The sequence below is a fragment of the Psammomys obesus genome, unplaced genomic scaffold (genome assembly GCF_907164565.1).
Source record: "Psammomys obesus unplaced genomic scaffold, mPsaObe1.curated_primary_1811, whole genome shotgun sequence".
Lineage (NCBI taxonomy): Eukaryota > Metazoa > Chordata > Mammalia > Rodentia > Muridae > Psammomys > Psammomys obesus.
In genome coordinates this window covers 269,284-291,336 of record NW_026594184.1, presented here as the reverse complement: position 1 = coordinate 291,336, position 22,053 = coordinate 269,284, and the positions used below count along the sequence as shown (strand labels likewise).

The window sequence follows — 22,053 nt, the reverse complement described above, 5'->3', positions numbered from 1 at the left end:
TTGATGAAGAAAAGTATAATTAGAGTCAATTAGATCTTCTGTTAGACAGGAAGCCTGACAAAGGTCCCTACCTCTTCAGAGTCCATGAAGCATCAGTGAAGGGAGGGAACTCCAATGGACTGTGTATTCCAGGTACTTGGGAGTTGTCTAGTAACTTGGATGTCAGAGGGGAGGGACTAGCTCAGGACCCGGGGACAAATTTGCTCTGAGATTGCTGCCTTCAGAAAGCTAGAAAAGCAGGAAGCTGAGGACTGAAAAGGAGAGCATGAGTAATCCTTAATGACACCAGGAACTCATAGATGGCAAGCTGCCAGGCTTGTCCTCCAGTAATAGCCAAAACTGTGCTGTGGCTCTGAACCTACAGCACATATAATCCTGTCCCATGAGAATCTGAGTTCATGATCCAGCATGCCCTTGTAAGTGGAAGTCCTGGTACCTGAAGCCATGGAGTCATCTTTCTCATTTGGAGTGATCCTTGCTGTCCTAACCATCCTCATCATTGCTGTTAATGCACTGGTGGTTGTGGCTATGCTGCTATCAATCTACAAGAACGATGGTGTTGGTCTTTGCTTCACCTTGAATCTGGCTGTGGCTGATACCTTGATTGGTGTGGCTATCTCTGGTCTAGTTACAGACCAGCTCTCAAGCTCTACTCAGCACACACAGAAGACCTTGTGTAGCCTTCGGATGGCATTTGTCACTTCTTCTGCAGCTGCCTCTGTCCTCACGGTCATGCTGATTGCCTTTGACAGATACCTTGCCATTAAGCAGCCCCTCCGTTACTTCCAGACCATGAATGGGCTTGTGGCCGGGGCATGCATTGCAGGACTGTGGTTGGTATCTTACCTTATTGGCTTCCTCCCACTCGGAGTCTCCATATTCCAGCAGACCACCTACCATGGGCCCTGTAGCTTCTTTGCCGTGTTTCACCCAAGGTTTGTACTGACCCTCTCCTGTGCTGGTTTCTTCCCAGCTGTACTCCTCTTTGTTTTCTTCTACTGCGACATGCTCAAGATTGCCTCTGTGCATAGCCAGCAGATCCGAAAGATGGAACATGCAGGATCCGTGGCAGGAGCTTACCGCCCCCAACGGACTGTCAATGACTTCAAAGCTTTCCGTACAGTGTCTATTCTCATTGGGAGCTTCACTCTGTCCTGGTCCCCCTTTCTCATCACTAGCATTGTGCAGGTGGCCTGCCACAAGTGTTGTCTCTACCATGTGCTCGAAAAGTACCTGTGGCTCCTTGGAGTTAGCAACTCCCTGCTCAACCCACTCGTCTATGCCTATTGGCAGAGGGAGGTTCGGCAGCAGCTTTACCACATGGCCCTGGGAGTAAAGAAGATCTTCACTTCAATCCTCCTCCTTCTCTTAGCCAGGAATGGTGGTCAGGAGACACCTGGAGAAAGCTCCTATCACATCGTCACAATCAGCCACCTGGAGCTCGATGGCTGAGATGGTAAGGAAAGTTTCAAAGTGCCTTTCCAATTCCCACTCTGGATCCCAGCTAGGATATATGACAGCCTCCCTCAACAACCCCCCACCCCAAATGAGAGAACTTGCCTCAGCAAATTGACTACCCAATCTACCACATTTTATACCCTCAGAATGAGGAAAATGAGGCTGGATCCCGACTTTGATCTATAAACAATTTCTGCACCTGCAAATCTCCAGTTTTTCCTGTCCTTTTGGAAATAGGCTGTTTCCTACACAGGTATAGTTCCTTCAGGGTTGTACTGCTTCAGGGTTGTACTAATGAAAGGGTGCTTGCACATCAGTTCCTATTTTTGGTTATAGCAGAGCAATGCTGTCCATTAGAAATATAATGCAAAGAGTATACACAATTTTTAATGTTCTAGCACTCATTTTAAGAGGCACAAACATATTTTTTTTTTAAGTTTCAAGCTTCAATTTTTAAATTATTATTTTAATTATACATATTTTGGGAGTATAATACTTCAAGTATATACTATATTCTGATCAAATCAGAGTAACATTTCCATCACCTTAAACATTGATATTGATACTTTATTTAACCCAGCATGTTCAAAATATTGATTCAACATTTAATCAATATGAAAATTTCTATACTTTTTCATGCCAAATATTTGAAATCAGGTGAGTATTTTATTCTTATAGAACACCTCATTTCAAACTAAGCATACCTTAAATGCTCAGGTACTATAAGTAGTTAGTGACCCCATAAAGACAGCACAGCACTAGAGGGCTCAGGTTCTTTTAACTCTTTTTTTCTTTATATTTTCTCATTTATTTATTTTATTCACTTTACATCCTTGTAGCCCTTTCCATCCTCCCCTCCCAGTCCCACACTCTCCTCCCCTTGCCTATTCCTCAGAAAAGGGTAGCCCCCTTTCCCATCCACCCCAGCTCATCAAGTTGCATTAGAACTAAATATGTCCTCTTGCCCTGTGGCCTGTCAAGCCAGTCCCGCCAGAGGAAGGTGATTTAAAAACTAACAAGTGAGTCCATGTCCCATGCAGTTTGCATTTCCCTTACTAGAGGACCCACTTGAAGACTAAGCTGCCCATCCACTACATCTTTGTAGGGGGCTTAGGTCCAGTTCATGCATTGTCTTGATTAATGTTTCAGTCTCAGCAAGTCCCTCTGGGCCCTAGTCAGTTGGCTCTGTTATTTTTCTTGTGGTGCTTCTGTCACTTCCTAGTCTTTTTCTCTTTCCCCCCACTTTTCCACAAGATTCCCTATACATTTCCCAATGTTTGGCTGAGTCTCAGCATCTGTTTGCGGTGCTGCTGGGAAGAGCCTCTCAAAGGACAACTGTGATAGGCTCCTGTCTTCAAGTTTAGTAGAGTATCATTCATGGTGTCAGAGATTGGAACTCTCTGATAGGGTGGGTCTTTCTTTTAACTCTTTGATTTATTTCATCACCCACTCTCATCAAACAGAGTCCCTTCCTTCCCTAATATATGCCATAGATTATACTTGGCAAGCTTACATTGAATATAGGAACCCACATTATAATGTCTGTTTTCTCATGGGGCTCAAAACAGTATTTCTTTAGTAAATTTCCCCTCTGGTGATTATTTTTGTTATTAACACTCCCAGTCCACCACCTTTTAAACTCTCTTGTACCCTTTCCCCTCTGTTGCCTCTTGTGTCATTTATAGCTACTTGCTGATGACACGGTGCAGAAACCCAAGTTGAGACACTATAAGGGAAGAAAGAGGGAATAAGGCAGGTAGGTACTGCAAAGCTCTTCAAGAGTGAACCCACCTTGCTCCTCAGAGCTACATGGTCTTGCTTGAACTCATTCTGATATGTGCATTTTCCTAAGAAACTCAGTCATACAAGATGCCACCAAAACTGCACAGGTAACCAGATCATGTCTTTTTTTTCTGGATAGTATAGAAAAATGACAGTGTTGAAGGCTGATGATATAGCTGCATGATAGAACACTTGCCTAGCATGTACAAGGGCCTGGGTTCTATCCTTATTGTTTGCCCCTCCCAGCAAATGCCTATGTTTCCAGTTGGGAATGATCTAGAGCTTCCTCAGGGCAGCCCTGGCAACAAAAGTCAAGGGCAGAATTGGAAGGGGCCGGTTTCCAGGAACTCAGCAAGCATGCTTTTTCTCCCTATACTTTCCTCATCCTGCTAGTCTCCACCATGGATTATTAGAGTATGACTCTCAGAATGCTGAGCTTAATAACCTCCCAGAAAGATCATTATTTGATAACAGAAAGTGGCCAGACAAAAGTAAAAACAGTATGGATTAATTTTTCTTCAATTTGGACTTTAAACATCCTGAAATGTTATTCCTTCACTATCTTTAAAATAATGGCTTGATATATCTGTCCAATATGTAAAGATTTATTCCACAACGCTATTGGAATTCTGAAATACCATTCAGAGGTCATCCTGCTTTCCACAGGATGTCACCACAGCATGTTTTCAGTTGGGTTTTCTTAATTCTCCTGTAGTCTAGTTAACCCTGAGCTTTCTTATTTCAGCCACTCAGAGGATAATGATAACTCCCTTGAGATTCCACATCCTCTAAATATTCTATTCTATCTTCATGTTCCATCTAAGGGCCTGGTTCCTGCTGATCTGTACCACCCCATATCAACCCTGCTTTTGTAAGCTGCTCTTTGGCTGCACAGCCTCAAGAGAAGGAACAAACTTGCTTTCCTCACAGCAAATTTTATCTTTCTGCAGTAAGTTTCGAGGTACAGAGCAACCATCAAGTAATGGTTGGTCTTAGTAACTATGAACTATTTATATTACAAATAAAAAGTGGATTTCAGATAAACTTGAAAACAGGCTAAAAGCAATTGCCTCCCTGTTGTGTTCACAGATTAATTCCTGGCCTGACAGCAAAGGACAGATCTTGCTAATATAAGTTAAAGGGAGCAGAATTAATTAGCCTGATTTAATCATTGCAAATCATAAACATATCAAAGCATTACATTGTACTCCACAAATAAACACACTAATTATTTCTCAACCAGCAATAATAAAGAAAATAAAGGAGTTTTAAAGTTGTAAGAGAAGAGCAAGCACTAAGGGGAAGCTAGGTGATAGGTGAGTTATTAGCTTCACTGTACAAAACCCTGCTTTCTCTGTAGTCAGTATGTGCAGCTGAGAAACTACAGGTTCTGGAATCCAACAGACAAGTGTTTAAAATGTGGCTCACTTGTTACAATTTGTTTTTAAAAGTATTCATCTTCTAAAATCAAGTTTTTCATTTATTTTTATTATTTTGTGTGTATGACTGTTTTGCCTGTTTGTATTGTCTGTGTACCACATGTGTGTCTGGTGCTCAAGGGAGTGGTGAGCCTGCATGTGGGTGCTAGGAAACAAACCTGGGTCCTTTAGCAAGAAAAAAATGCTTTTTAACCACTGAGCCACCTCTCCATTCCCACTTGTTGCAATTTTTAAAAGAAAACTCCTCTTAAACTGGGGTAGGATGAGCTCAGATGTTGTATGTGAAGATGCCTAGTAAACTACAAGATGTCGCTAGATTTCTTCATTACAGAAAATCCTAAATAACAAAACATGTAAATGAAATGTTTAAGGGAGTCTATCACTCTCAGATATTATAATCCATAAGAAACCTTGACTTGATGAATAATCTTTTTTTAAAATATGGATAATATTAAAGGTGCAGGACCTAGAGAGATGGCTTAGTGGTTAAGATCCCTTGTTGTTCCTACAGAGGACCTGGTTTTGTTTCCTAGCACCCACATGGTAGCTAACAATGGCCTGTAACTCTAGCTCTCAGTGATCTGACACCCTTTTCTGGCCTCTGTGAACACATGTTCATGGTTCACAAGCATGTATGCAGACTTACACACATACATATAAAATAATGTTTTTGAAATATATGCAAGAGGTTAAAGCCAGCCTTGTCTACATAGTGAATTTCAGGATAACCAGGGCTATTGTAGAGGGACTCTTTCTCAAAACAACAAAAAAAATTTTAAAAAAAGATTGAGGAAGAGGAGCTGGAGAGGTGGCTCAGTGGTTAAAAGAATGCCTGCTCTTCCATAGGACCCAGCACCTATATGGTGACTCACGAGCATAACTCCAGTTCCAGGGAATCTGACATACTCTTCTGGCCTTGGCAGATATTGCACACATGTGGTGCACAGGCATACATTCTAGCAAACATAGAAATTAATTGAAATAAAAATATATAAAATCTCAAAAAAAGGATTCAAGGTAAAAAAAAAAAAAACCAACAAGTGGTAAATGTAATACTTTAGCAGCATCAAGACAGAGCAAAACACAAACAAGTATTACACACTTGGGTTTAAGAGTAACTACAATTATGAACACTATCTTAAAAAAGCTTCCACAAGCAGAGATACAGAAGGCTATACAAAATTAATAGCTTTCTTGACAAAACCTCTTTCATAGATAAGAGGAAACAGCTAGACTTTATTTACACATCCAATGTTATCCCACAGTCTTACAAAGAAGCCAGGTTCTATTCAGCAATTGATCAAAACATCCAAAAAATATTAAGACAGTGACACAATCAATGTAGAGCTATCAGTTAAATTCATAGTTTCCAAGAGCAGCTTATTGTAGGTTTGTTATAAAAATTTTACCATAATCAAGTTTCATATTAAATCTTTGGGAAACTAAACTTATGCATATCACATTTCTGTTTCAGTTTCAGGATTCCTCTCAAGAACATGAAATCACATACCCTTCTGCATAATGTTTTGAGTGTTTTACAATTGGTAAAGGTAGGTTGCCTCAACCTGCCAACACTCTTGCATGACCATTCAGTCCATCTCTAGCAGTCAACCAACCAGAATAAGCCCTTGGGATATCTTCTCCCTAGATTAAGTGTTAACTGACTCAAAGGAGAATTGAAGTCATGAGCTTGATTTAATTCTCAGCAAACTGAGACCAAACTGCACAGACTACTGAAATGAAGCATGAGAGATCCTCTGAGTACATGCAAAGAATAGAGGAAATAAGGTATCACCAACTGTGCAATAAGAACAGCAATGTACTCCAGGCCAGACCACAACTCCTCAATTATAATCTGTCACGCAAAACTGAGTGATAACTTCAGTTTCTTCTTTGGCATCCTTCAAAGACTACTGAGCAGTCTGGAATCAGCTTTTCTATGAATTCTCATTTGCTATTTCTTTAATCTTACCAACTCAGTGGTGGTACCTATAAATGTTAACTGTCATTCATTAATTGTATATCTGTCCACTTGTCTATCCCACAAACATTTAAGAGTGAGGTGCTACAAAACTGCATCTTTTCTGGGATTTCTTTTTTGGTGCGCACTGATGTATGAAAGATATTTAACCCTTTCTTCATATTAAAATTATTTTACTAGTTTTAGAAATTTTAGAAAATGATTCAAGTGCTTATAATTACACCCTTCAGAGATGACCACTTTTATTCTCCATCTTGTTTTCAACTTTATACTATATTGTGTGTATTCTCCTATATCACTGTTTTTTTTCGAAAGCATAATATAATGGCTGTGTGTTTTCAATGAATTTGTAGTATTTTAATCACTTTCTATAATTGTTGTTAAAATTTAATACTTATTGCCGTATCAGTATAAATAACCTATATATGAATCTGATGTACTTCTGTTCAATTACTTAAGACTTCAGTCTTCAGAGCAGCATTATTAAATCAAGAAGTATTAAGTCTTGATAAAAGTATTTATTTAGGCCATATGTGGTGCCACAAAAATTTAATCCCAGCACTAGGGAAGCAGAGGCAGACAGATCTCTGTGATTTCCAGGACAACTAGGAGTGTATAAAGTGACCCTGTCTCAAAAACAACAATGATTATTTAGGTTTTGCTGGCATTCGTTGGCATGTTAAATTTCCCTGGGATAGCTCCTAAGGGAAGTCATAAATGAACCACAAATGAACACACAGCATTGATATGACTATTTCAAAGAAATAAAAGCACACACATTGCTGAAAGCATAAGACATTCCAAGAAAAACTGGTTTATGTTAGGTCTGGTTTAGTTTAATAAAAGGAAATGTTTTGGAATGCCCTGCTTATCAAGATGGTTAATCCTCCTCCTGAAACTCAGAAGGCTGGACTATAGAGCACAGCAGTTTAAGTGAAGAAAGCCCTTCACTGTGTAACCCCATCAATACAGCATAGTGTGATATCCAGACATCAATTTCAGTATTGTCGTTCAAATTTTTTCTGAGGTAATCTTTGTATAGTATCATAAACTGCTAAGCAAGCATGAGAGCCAAACACAGAGCTAGAAGGTGATTCTTGATTTCAGTTGAAGATGAGAAACTGTAGTCCTCTGAAAGACTTACTGAAAGGGAAAGATGTACTCTGACTGGTGGGCCAGAAATAGCTGGATAAAGTGAATGGGAGTTTAACATGCTCCCCAGCCATATGTTCCCTGCATTTACAAGCTGATAGGATCACAGTCAGTTACTGTGCCCAAGCAGCCTTCCCCCGAGGAAGCATAGAAACAACCAATGCAGCTGCTAAGGGTCCAAGGGTCTGTTTTCACAAAGCACTCCCATTTCTTTAAACTCCACTACTTTACAGTGGGGAAGGCAGAATTCATTTGTTCCTGAGAGCCTGAGGAAGTAAGATCACACAGGGCAGAAAACCTGAGGAAAGCTCCGAATGTTTACTCTTTTTTTGATATATACTGCCTGGTGATCCCATCATTCAATCCCATTTCCCACTCACCATAATAAATGTGTATCAGTCTCAGTTCTGCTCAATTTTGTTAACATTAAGGCACTTAACAGCTGATAAATACACTGAGACAGTGCTATCTCAGCTCTTGTAAAAGACTGTGTTGCTTTACAAAACTGTTAAGTGCATTTTTACAGATTTGTTCATTGATAACAGTCAACAGATGTGAAAACCCACAGAAAAGCAATTGACTGTCTTATCAGCTCAGGACTAGTTTGGAACGGGGTGAGATGCAAAAACCAATAAATTACAGCTGGATGTCTATGAGATGATTTCAAGTATGAAAAACTGATTCAGAATAAGTGGTTGTTAGACTGTTACATATCAAAGTTTCAAGCACCACCTCCTCTCATAATCTTAGACACGGTGACATTAAACTGGCTTTTTCTTATTTACTAAATAAATAATAGGGACATAGATTTATTCAAAAGTGTTTAGAATGAGTAAAGCACAGCTCAAACAACTGGAGTCTGATGCTGAGACAGTAAAGAAAGAGAAGCATCCTGTAGACTAAAACTTTAGAAACTATGATTATTGCAGAAAGCCAATTTTAATGGGAAAGACATGAAAGATACGTCCTTTTTTTTTTTTTAAAGGGAAAGTTAACCTTTTAAAAGATTTAGCAGATGCTGAGCCTGATGGCCAACTGATGGGCAGAGTGAATGGAATTTTATGTAAGAAGTGGGAAATAGTAAGAGCTGGAGGGGACGGGAACTCCACAAGCAGAGCAACAGAACAAGATAATTTGAACACAGGGAACTTCCCAGAGACTCATACTCCAACCAAGGACTATTTGTGGAGATAACCTAGAACCCCTGCACAGATGTAGCCCATGGCAGTTCAGTGTCCAAGTGGGTTACATAGTAATGAGAAGAGGGACTGCCTCTGACATAATCTGATTGGCCTGCTCATTGATCACCTCCCCCTGAAGGGGGAGCAGCCTTACCAGGCCACAGTAGAGGACAATGCAGCCACTTTTTATGAGAACTGATAGACTAAGATCAGAAAGGAGAGGAGAACCTCCCCTATCAGTGGACTTGGGGAGTGACATGCATGCAGAAAGGGGAGGGAGGGTGGGATCAGGAGGGGAGGAGGGAGGGACTTATGGGGGGATACAAAATGAATAAAGTAATTAATAAAAAATTTTAAAAAAAGATTTATTTTAATTACATGTGTTTGACTATTTTGCTTGCATATATGTATATATACATTGCATGCTTGCCTGGTACCTGCAATAGCCAGAAGAGGGGGCTGAATCTTTCAGAGCTGGGGTTACACAGTTGTGAGCTACCATGTAGATACTAAAAACTGAGTCTGGATCCTCTCCAACAGCAGCAAATGCTCTTAAATTCTGAGCCCCAGGAAGGCAACTTATATTTTGTTTTTGGTTTGGTTTTTGGCTTTTCAAGACAGGGTTTCTCTGTGTAGCCTTGGCTGTCGTGGAACTCACTTTGTAGACCAGGTGGCCTCGAACTCACAGAAAACATTCCTGCCTCTGCTTCCCAGAGTGCTGGGATTACAAGCATGTGCCACTGTGCCCAGCAGGAATGCACCTTTTTTAAATTTAATTTTATTCCATTAATTACAGTTTATTCACCCCGTATCCCCCTATAAACCCCTCCCTCCTCCCCTCATAGTCCCACCTTCCCTCCCTCTTCAAGAATGCCCCTCCCCAAGTCCACTGATAAGGGAGGTCCTCCTCTCCTTCCTTCTGATCTTAGTCTATCACTAGTTTATATGTAATACACTACTAGAGAAGACTGAAGTTATTCAAGTCTGAGTGAACAGAGAATTATTGATAATCAGGTACTTAATAGTTTAACCATTTGACCTATAAAGTTATTTATGACAAAACATAACTACACATTGAAAGAGAGGGCTAGAAGTCTAGCCCCCATGTCCAAATTAAAATATTCAAAGTTTCATCTTTACTAACAACTCTATATTCCAAACATCTTTCTGAACCCTGTAGTGTTATCTGCTGTGAACTCTTCTGGCTTAGACTAGAGGAAGAAGAGACAGAGTAATGGAAATGAGAGTATGGAAGGTTAAGGGAAAAGAGAGCCCAATAAAGGGAAGTAGAAGAAAGTGGAAAATAATGTGTCTCCAAGGTCTCCAATAAATCAATCAAAATCTAGTATACATTTAAGTGCCAACGAGTAATTAACCACAAAACTATTACTGACCTCATTGTTCTCATGGTGCTACAAAGATCAGGGAATTAACGGAATCAGTATTTTTAGTGCTCATCTGTTATATACTTTAAGTGACTCCTAACAAGGTAAGTGAGGATACCCCACACATAGTGATACTAAGCATGGGCTCACAAGCTGGATATTACTTAACATTCTGGCACTGCTACTTCAGATGGGAAAAGTACTTCACTTTCCTATGTATCAATTTCTAATTTGAAAAATGAGACTAGTAGGTGCATTACAGGGTGGTTTTAAGGATTTAGTTTTATAAATAAAGTATACTTACAACAGTACCTGGCACATAATAAATCATTAAAATATCAGTTCTCTCTCTAATCTGAAGTACCTATTAGACTTGATCAGAGATATGGAGTAGCCAATGGCACACACATTCAAAAGACTCAAGTTGGGGGAAAGCCACCTGCTGGAGATATATATCTGGAAGTCATCAGTATACAGACAGTACTAAAAATCATGACAGTACTGCTCCTAATATTGGCTTAAATATGAAGTAAATCTTACAATAAATCATCTATCTGGTAATTCAATTTTTAAAATAACATACTATATTATCTTCTGAACCTTCATTATAGTTTTACATATCTTGCCTAATCTTTTGGCTACAGATTAATTCACTTCATCATTTAACAAATATTTACCATGTGTAACTTTGCTAGGCATTATAAACTGTTATAAACTGTGTTTATATCACAGTTATAAACTGTGATACAGTGTAAGAAAATATAACAAGGAATGCTAATGGCATTATTGGGAGGTAGGAAATCATGTAAAGATTTTAATTAAGGAATATACGTAATAATTAAAGAGACCACAAAGGGGGACACAGGAGGAACTGTAGTGGAGGGGAAAGGGAGTATGAGTGATAGACAGTGCTCATGTACCAAGTTCTCAAAAATCAAGCTTAAAAAAATACCAAACATACCAGAAACTGCCGTACATACCTTTAATTCCAGCATTCAGGAAGGCAGAGGCCAAAGAAGGAGGCTGTGAGTTTGAGGCGAGCCTGATCTACAAAGTGAGTCCAGGACAGCCAAGACTACACTGTGAAACCCTGTCTTGAAAAAACAGAAACAAAAACAAAAAACAAACGCAAATTATTAAAACAATATAAACACATACAAGGAAAAACTATTACACACCTATCAGAAGGTGTCAAAAAATGACAACCACAAGTCCAGGAAGGGCACAGAGCAACAGTGTCCTGTTTTTTAATGTTCTTTGCTACTGGGAATACAAAACTGTACAGCCACCATAGAAGACAACCTGGCAACTTTTTGCACAATTAAACATCCTTATAATACCATTTGCAATCCTGCTCCTTGATATTTACAGAAGCAAACCAAAAAATTACACCTATACAAAATCCTACACACAAATGTTTAGCATTCATTTATTACTGCCCAAACTTGAAAGCAAGCAAATGTCCTTTAGTAGGTAAATGGGAATATTACTCAACACCATTAAGGACTAGATTGTGGGTTGCCCTCTTAAAAATCCTGTGTTGAGGGAATGGTTCTTGGCTGATGGTACTACTAGGATATAGTGGAAAATGATGAGGTAGGGCCTACTGGCCGGAAATAGGTCACTGAATGTACATCCTTGAAGGCTATATTGATACACAGGTCCCTTCATCTTTTTCTCCTTGTTTCCTGCCTGCTACAAAGTAATATAGCTTTCTTCTTCCATGGTTTCCTGCCACAACAGGCCTCATCAAAGCTCCCAAAGAATGGTCATTTCACCTAATTGAACTGAAACTTTTCAAACTATAAGCCAAAGTAAACATCTCCCCCTTTAGGTTTCTCTGGTATTCTGTCACACTGGCAAAATCTTGTCTACTATAGCAATAAACCAAAATGAGATATACAACCATTAAGACACAGAACAGGAACAAACAGATAGCTTGGTGGTTAAGAATATCTATTACTCTCTTTTTTTTCTTTTCAGTTTTTCAGGACAGAGTTTCTCTGGAAACCCCAGAAAGGATTTCTTTGGCTGTCCTGGAACTCATTCTGTAGACCAGGCTGGCCTTGAACTCTGAGATCACCTGCCTCTGCCTCCTGGGTGCTGAGAATAAAGGTGTGCACCACCACCGCCCAGTGCACTTGTTACTCTTGCAGAGGATGTTCAGTTCTTAGCACCCACATGGCAGTTCATAATCTTCTGTAACTCCAGTTCCAGAGGATCCAACACCCTGTCTTGGCTTCCAGAAGCACCAGGCACACAGGTGGCACATACTCATTCAATGCAAGCAAAAACACCCATGCACACAAAATAAAAGAGAAAGAAATCTTTAAAAGACAGAGAACACTTAAATGAACATCACTGAATGAAAGAAGCCCATGGGAAAAGGCTATTGTATGATTCCAATTATATATTCTGGAAAAAGCATTAACATGCAGAAAGGAAACGTCTTGATGGTTGCCAAGAGCTAGGAGGATTTTTAGGGCAATAAAGCCATTCTTTATGATTCTCTAACAGTAGACATGTGTTGTTAAACACTTGTCAAACTGTACACAGCTTTATTCACAGGGTAACACCCACTCTTCCTTTCACTCAGCTTAAATGTCAACTCCACTAGGAAGCTTTGGCAAATCCTCTATATAAAGCTCTTTCTCCTCCATCAACCTGAGCATTTTGATCATACCTCGTATAGTACTTAGAAGCTACTATTATGACTTACTTTCAAACCAGTTTCTACTATCACATGAGCTTAAGAAATAGAGACAGACTCATTCTTCATATCCCCAGCATCCAGGAAATGATAGGCACACAATAAACATCTGAACAAACACATGAGAGGATAATTATGAAGACCTTAACTCTGAGCACAGTGCTCCAATTGTAAACATTGGTTCACATTATTTCTGTAGAACCTTCCAAACGATCCACTTGTTTGTTTCATACTCTAGAAAGAACCGTTGGCCTTAGGTTTAGAAGTGAATGGCATTATGCTGACAAACAGCCTTCCAAAAACACAATGCATGTATTCTACTCTCATAAATGTGCTTTAGGAGTCAAGTCTCCATTTCATAATTACTTTCCCTTTATCACTTTCTGGAGAATGCAACTTAGTTAGGGAAGGAGAGAGTAAATGAAGACAAAGTCAAAATGATTCAGCCAATAAATACTTTACTGAGAACCAAGGTCCATAACATACATAGCATTAACTATGCTTGTAACCTTCTGCTATGGCCTGTCTGGGAAAAGACAACTACATTTAACCCACATTTGGAAAGAAGGCCCTTTTGAATGTCACCCATCAGTATCCATCTCCACAGAAGACACCAATCCGAGGTGTCTTCTTGGCCCGACATACTTGAATCTTAATGGTCCTTTCAATAAAAAATTCCAGTTCAATATTCCCTATTGCTGATTCAACATGAAGTTAAATTGACAACACAGATTTCAAATTCTTTCTTAAGGCCTTCTAGCACATCCATTATTAATAGCTATTTCTCCTATTGGTTAGTAATTATTATTTACTATTGAAAGCAGCTATTAACTAATATAAAAAATAAAATTTAATCTAAAAAAAATAAAGTACCTTGGTGTAACCCTAACCAAGTAAGTCAAAGACTTGTATGAAAAAAATTTCAAGTCTCTGAAGAAAGAATTAGAAGAAGATATGAGAAGATGGAAAGATATCCCATGCTCATGGCTTGGCAGGATTAACATAGTAAAAATGGCCATCTTACCAAAAGCAGATTTAATGCAATTCCCATCGAATTGCCAACACAATTCTTTACAGACCTGGAAAAAAAAATTCTCAACTTCATATGGAATAACAAGAAACCAGAATTGCTAAAACAATCCTCTACAATAAAAGATCTTCTGGAGGTATCTCCATCCCTGATTTCAGCTGTACTATAGAGCAACAGTTATAAAAACTACATGGTACTGGCATAGAAACAGAATGGTGGATCAATGGAACTGAACAGAAGACCCAGAAATAAAACCACACACTTATGGACACCTGATTTTTGACAAAGATGTCAAAACCATTCAATGGAAAAGAGAAAGCATCTTCAACAAATGGTGCTGGTCCAACTGGATGTCTACATGTAGAAAAATACAAGTAGATCCATACTTATCACCCTGCATGAAACTGAAGTCCAAGTGGATCAAAGACCTCAACATAAAACCAGACACATTAAATCGGCTAGAAAAAAAGTGGGGAATACCCTAGAACTCATTGGTACAGGAGACAACTTCCTGAACAGAACACCAACAGCACAGGCTCTAAGAGCAACAATCAATAAATGGGACCTCATGAAATTGAAAAGCTTCTGTATAGCAAAGGACACCGTCATCAAAACAAAACTACTGCCTACAGATTGGGAAAGAATCATCACCAACCGTTTATCTGACAGAGGACTCATATCCAGTATATATAAAGAACTAAAGAAGCTGAAAAGCAGCAAACAAAGTAATCCACTTAAAAAATGGGGAACAGAGCTAAAGAGAGAATTCTCTGTAGAGGAATATCAAATGGCAGAGAGGCACTTAAAGAAATGCTCAACCTCATTAGCCATTAGGGAAATGCAAATCAAAACAACCCTGAGATTTCACCTTACATCCACGAGAATGGCCACGATGAAAAACTCAAGTGACAACACATGCTGGAGAGGTTGTGGAGAAAGGGGAACCCTTCTCTACTGCTGGGAATGTAAACTTGTACAACCACTATGGAAATCAATCTGGTGCTTTCTCAGACAACTAGGAATAACGCTTCCTCAAGATCCAGCCATACCACTCCTAGGTATATATGCAAAAGAGGATCAAGTACACAAAAAGGACATTTGCTAAACCATGTTTGTAGCAGCTTTATTTGTAATAGCCAGAAGCTGGAAACAGCCCAGACACCCCTCAACTGAAGAATGGATGCAGAAACTGTGGTACATCTATACAATGGAGTATTACTCAGCAATGAAAAACAAGGGGATCATGAAATTTGCAGGTAAATGGTGGGACCTGGAAAGGATCATCCTGAGTGAGTTGTCCCAGAAGCAAAAAGACACACATGGTATATACTCACTCATATAAACATACAACATAGAATAAACCCACTAAAATCGGTACATCTAAACAAACTAAGCAAAAGAGAGGACCCTAACTAAAATGCTCAATCCCCACCCTGAAAGGCAAAGAGGATGGACATCAGAAGAAAAAGAAAACAGGAAACAACCTTGGAACCTGCTACAGAGGGCCTCTAAAAGCCAGAAGAAGAAAACAGGAAACAACCTTGGAACCTGCCACAGAGGGCCTCTGAAAGCTTCTGCAGTATAGACTGTCAAAGCAGATGCTGAGCCTGATGGCCAACTGATGGGCAGAGTGAATGGAATTTTATGTAAGAAGTGGGAAATAGTAAGAGCTGGAGGGGACAGGAACTCCACAAGGAGAGCAACAGAACAAGATAATTTGAACACAGGGAACTTCCCAGAGACTCATACTCCAACCAAGGACTATTTGTGGAGATAACCTAGAACCCCTGCACAGATGTAGCCCATGGCAGTTCAGTGTCCAAGTGGGTTACATAGTAATGGGAAGAGGGACTGCCTCTGACATAATCTGATTGGCCTGCTCTTTGATCACCTCCCCCTGAGGGGGGAGCAGCCTTACCAGGCCACGGTAGAGGACAATGCAGCCACTTTTGATGAGAACTGATAGACTAAGATCAGAAAGGAGAGGAGAACCTCCCCTATCAGTGGACTTGAGGAGTGGCATGCATGCAGAAAGGGGAGGGAGGGTGGGATCGGGAGGGGAGGAGGGAGGGGCTTATGGGGGGATACAAAATGAATAAAGTGTAATTAATAAAAAAATATTGAAATACTGGGTAATTCAATACAAAAAGAAATTTAAAAAAAGTTAAATAAAAAATATAAATAAAAATTTAATGTAAAAATTAAAAGTAGCTAGCTGTTAATCCTGATACTATACGTCTGTTGGATGTTTTAATTTATCTACCTATTTGTTTATTTATTCATTTAAAAAGAAAGGGTACATGTTGACACATCCTCTAAGGGAAGAGGTAACACAAATGCATAAAGAACCTTAAGTCATCCTATATTCTTCAATCAGGGCACTCTGGGGAGACAACTGGTTCTGTAAACATATACATCTTTGTCAAAATACATTAGGATCACAAACGAAAACAGTAGAAAGTGTGGCAGGGCAATGCTGATAGATATTCAGTTCTCAGATTTGAAGCCTTTTGAGCTGCTCATATGTAATAATAATAAAAAAAAACTAAAGAATGAGTCATGGAAGATCTCTGGGTTGATAGTGAAAGCTAAACCCATTTTGAAAATTGTGCATTTCATTCTCTTAAATTAATTTACTTAGTCTAAAAGAAATTGGCTTAAAATAGTCTTCTTGAGATAAAATGTGTTGAGTGCCTACTATTTACCCATTATGATCAATGGTGCTTTGCAATGGAAGCAGATTATAATATAGTCAGTTTTCCAAACTAACAGGACAACACACAGACACACACACACACACACACACACACACACACACACACACACACACAGTGCTAGAGAAAGTCCACATATTCTCTCTGTTCAGCCTACAAATTCCAGAAGGGCAGGGTCTTAGTTTTCAGCCCTGCAAAGTTCACAACTACATACATAGCACCACAACCACACATAGGATTGAGCATATGGCTGTGTTCATAGGAGACACTCAAGCACAGTTGATGGAGAGTGATGCACCCATGACAAAAGATTCCTCCTTGACTGTGGGTTCTGTCACTCTATGACTGTGCTGTATCCTCTTAGTCTTTTATAGCTATTTGGGTCTCCTAGTTATAGGATAAGCAATCTAGACCACAATAGCATGGACTTCACTCTAAACATCTCCCACTGCTACTGCTAAAAATGCCACAGCCCTTTTTAGACTTCATGGTTTGTTTTATCACATTTATTTGTTTGCTTACTTATTTGTTTGTTTGTTTGTTGGTTGGTTGGTTTGCCTGGAAGGGCATGCACCTGGCTCAGCATGTGTGTGGAGTTCAGAGGAAAATTTACAGAAGTCAATTATCTCCTACCACTAGTCCCAGAGATTAAACTCAGGTCATCAGGTACAGAGGCAAGGACACTTACCCACTGGGGATCTCATCAGACATTCCAATCTAAATAGGAACATTTGGCATAACTTTTCTATCCCTAAAGGAATAGAAATATGTATTTGCCTCCAAGGGAAAGTTGTTTCTCTACTTGGGTTTCATTCACAGTGGTCTCCAATGGGATGCTTGAGTTTCTTACTTGCCTATAAAGAATTTGATAATCAGATTTATCTTCCCATGACCTAGAATTACCTGGGAGTTTGAAGCACTGGCTTCCATTCTCAATTTCACAAAGGATACAATGATATTCCAGGGTCCAAGTTGAAGCCAGTCTGGCTAAAATCCTTTATAGGGTGCAAAAAAGCCCTCATGTTTTGACATTTGAAGTAAAGACATAACCAAAAATAGTGAATTTTCCTTTCTTTTTTACACTTGACAAACCATTTTCCATGCCCACCCCAGAAACTAAAGCTATTATAAATGCTCTCTTTTCTGAAGATATACTTTGTAGTCTAAATAATTTTTTGTCTAAATCCATCAAACCATTACTCAACAATTATTTACTAAGTACTCCCACCATATACAACACATGCTTCTTAATGCTGGAAATATAACTGAGATATAATTTATAGTTAATATAAATAAGGGCTGGTCATGGCAGCACATGCCCATAATCTTAACACTCTGGAAGCATAGGAAGTAAAACCAGGAGTTCAAGTCTATCCTTAGATATGCAATGTATTTAAGAACAGCTTAGGCTACATGATACCATGTCTCAAAAAAAAAAATCCTAGTTAAATGTTCTGTCAGAAACTAACAAAAAAAGGACAAGAAATAGGAGGTGTTGGGTAGTGGATGTAAGTTTTGAGGGTGAACAGGAATAACAGAAGATAATGCAAGACACTTGATCCAAGTGTATTATGTACACATGTGTAATGAAATTGTGAATATCTAAATTGTGAATAACAATCATAATTCAAAGGAAGAATGCCTGCAGTAATAGAGATAGCTACATAAAGTGATGGCATACCTAAGGTACCCTATCCCCAGTCATCCATGCCCTATGTAGTGTTCAAGCTATAGCATATCAGGACTGTTGTGTGTCACCAAAAGTGCATAGTGGAAATCAACACTATAGGTTATAAAAAGTACTTGATATACAATAAGGTGCCTATCTCCTTCTTTAATGAATTATTCACTCTGAAGGAAATCAGCTGTCATACCTTGACAAGAGGCTTATGTCATAGGGAGCTGAGACAATTAACTGACACCCATCTGAGTCATCTATGAAGCAGATATGCTAGCTCCAGTCAAGCCTTGATGATGACTGAAGCCCAAGCTGACATGTGGATAAGCTGACATAAGACCTCTTAGTAGGTCTTAATCTAGAGTCACTCAGTGAAGCTGCTTCTCAATTCCTGATCCACAAAATCTGGAAAAGAATAACTGTTCTTTTATGACCCTGAGTTTTAGGGAAATTTGTTTCACAGTAAGACATAGCTTATACAGTCTGTGCCCCTATGGAATGTATATTCTACTGTGGTTGACAAGCAAATATACACATTGTTATAGAGAGACAAATATTGGTAGATACTAATATATTAATATGCACAATATCTAGAAATTATAAAAGAGATGAAGAAAACCAAGGAAGTGAATACGGACTTGAAAAACTTGCTTTCCTTCTCCCACTCATTTTCTACTTTTAAAATCAGTGCAACTCCATGGTATATTTTTTTCTTTTTCTATTAAATTTTTATTTTTTAATATTAGTTACAGTTTATTAATTTGTATCCCAGCTGTATCCTACTCTCTCATTCCTTCTCATTCCCACCCTTCCTCCCTCATGTTCTCCTTACTCTTTTTCAAGTCCACTGACAGGGGAGGACCTCCTCCCCTTTCATCTGACCCCAGCTTATCAGGTATCTTCAGGTCTGGATGCAAAGTCCTCCTCTGTGGCCTAGCAGGGCTGTTCCTCCCTTGGGTCGAGGGGGGGGTGTTAAAGAGCCAGCCACTGAGTTCATGTCAGAAATAGTCCCTGTTCCCCTTACTAGGGTACCCACTTGGATACTGAGCTACCATTGCCTACTTCTGAGCAGGGGTTCTAGGTTATATCCATACACAGTCCTTGGTTGGAGATACAGTCTCAGAAAAGACCCCTGTGCCCACATATATTTGGTCCTTGTGGAGCTCCTGTCCTCTCCAAGTCTTCCTCAATCCCCCTTCTTTTATATGATTCCCTGTATTCTGCTGAAGGTTTGGTTATGAGTCTCAGTATCTGCTTTGATACAATGCTAGGTAGAGACTTGGTAGATTTCATGTGAATTCTTTGAGAACTACGTGTGAAGAACAACATGAACTACTTTGTGTTCTGGTGCCCTGATTTATAGAGTAGGGTTCTCTATATGCACCAAATGGTTTCAAGAACTAGATGATGATATAGCAAAGGACAAAAGCTGATGTCATATGCTGAGTTCTACACATATATATGTCTTTATATAATAGACAATTACATAATGGCAATATGTTGGGTGTTTTGTCAGATACTGAAAAATGTTGTTCTGCCTTTTCATTGGTGAAATGAATTTTACTACTGTTTAATACATTTTAATATGGTAATTATATGATAAGTCAGATTTACAAATACCTCTTTTCTCATTCTCCAATTTAAGATCTTAGACATAAGTGTCACTATTAACTACTTGGTTGGGAGTAGGACAGATAATATCATAACAATGCTACTAGTGATAGATAGCCATTGATAATACGATTCTACCAATGGACCTCCAGGAAATTTTTAAGGACTCAGGCCAAAATTCATGTTTTAATTTTGAAAATTGCTCAAAAATAAAGCTGAGATGCAGATAACCTAAAAGTACAGAATTAAACCACAAAAAGCCTTTGAGATAATCCAATCTTATCGTTATCTTAATTACCACAATAAATTCCCAATTGGCCTAAAATCTTCACCTACAAACTAAAATCAATCTTTAAGAATTATAAATCATGCTGGATGGTGGGGGCACACACCTTTAATCCCAGAACTTGGGAGGCAGAGGCAGGAAGATCTCTATGAGTTCAAAGTCAGCCTGGTCTACACATTCAGTTCCAGGTCAGAGTGAGAAACCTTATCTCAAAAACCAAACAACAAAAAAGAATTAATAAATCAGACCAAATTACATCATGTTACATTTCTACTTAAAAGTTCTTCAGTTTAAAAAACAAAGCTCTCCTGTAGCTTTTACTTTAATTGTAAATTCTCTGCAATGACCTATAGAATCCTACATGACTTAAATCTTGTTCCTCTCTGCAGATTTACTTCCTATTACTTTCTCATTCATTCACCACACTAAACCATAAAATATGAGTATATCAAACTCCTTTCAACTCAGGCCCTTTATAATTTGCATCATGAAATTATTTTATCAAAGTTTTCACACGGCCACCACCTTCCATCGTCCAAATTATCCACAAGCTTTTCTTAAGCATCCTGACTATAGGAATTCAGACCACCAAGTTGCTATTTCAATATGCTGTTATTTTCTTCACAGTATTTATAATTCTATCTAAAATTATTTGTCTGTCTCAACTACAATAGAACTTCCAATAGGGAATGAATAATGTTTGCTTATTTCACCTTTATAACCCACCACATCATAGCTATTGGAACATTAAAGTTTTGTTGAATATAAATGCACACACAAAAAGGAGTATGATGCTCTAACATTTCCAAGACTTATATGAAATTACATAAATCTCCAGGACATTTGAAGAAGCAGATTGTGTGTAAACAAATAAGAACTTCTGGAGGTAAGCACAGGTAACAGCGTTCTACATTTAAATATATCAAAATATGCATATCAATATATTAATATCTACCAATATATGAATATGACTGTCTATAACAATTTGTGTATTTGCTTGTCAACCTAACTAGCACATACATTCTTTTAGGGTCATGGACTATATAAGTTATCTATTGCTGGGTAATAAATAAATTGATTTAATAAATAACCTGCCCGGCAAAAGTGATAAACAGAAATGTATGCATCTCTATTTTCATGTGCTTTACTGAGACAAACAGTAAAAGCAAGTTCAAGAAAAAATACTAAGTATGAATAAAATATGATACAGCCAAGCAATATAGTATTTTATTCAGCAATAAAAAGAAGCAAAGAAAGTTGTCTCCTGAGAGGTCAAGGCTCTTCCCCACTTTTTCTTCTAACAGGTTTAGTGTGTCTGGTTTTATATTGAGCTCTTTAATCCACTTGACTTTAGTTTTGTGCAGGGTGATAAATGTGGTTCTATTTGCAGTTTTCTACATGTAGATATCCAGTTGGACCAGCACCATTTGTTGAAGATGCTATCTTTTTTTCCATTGTATGGTTTGGGCTTCTTTGTCAATAATTCAAGTATCCGTAGGTGTGTCGGTTTATTAATGGATCTTCTATTTGATTCCATTGATTTCACCATTCGTTTCTATGCTAGCAACAGGCACTTTTTATTATTGTTGCTCTATAGTACAGCTGGAGATTAGGGATGGAGATACCTCCACAAGATCTGTTGTTGG

General features: G+C 38.6%; 2 protein-coding genes across 4 annotated transcripts in view; one reads left to right on the top strand and one right to left on the bottom strand.

Annotated features, from left to right (window-relative positions):
* Window positions 1–22,053, bottom strand: part of Rbmx2 (RNA binding motif protein X-linked 2) — a 117,125-nt gene that overhangs the window by 46,210 nt on the left and 48,862 nt on the right. The gene's annotated exons all lie outside the window — the stretch shown is intronic.
* LOC129684801 (glucose-dependent insulinotropic receptor) lies at window positions 445–12,391 on the top strand. The gene is made up of 2 exons (XM_055618050.1): window positions 445–1,456; window positions 12,362–12,391. Exon 1 carries the CDS (start codon window positions 445–447, stop codon window positions 1,450–1,452), a length of 1,008 nt encoding a protein of 335 aa, XP_055474025.1. The 3' UTR covers window positions 1,453–1,456; window positions 12,362–12,391.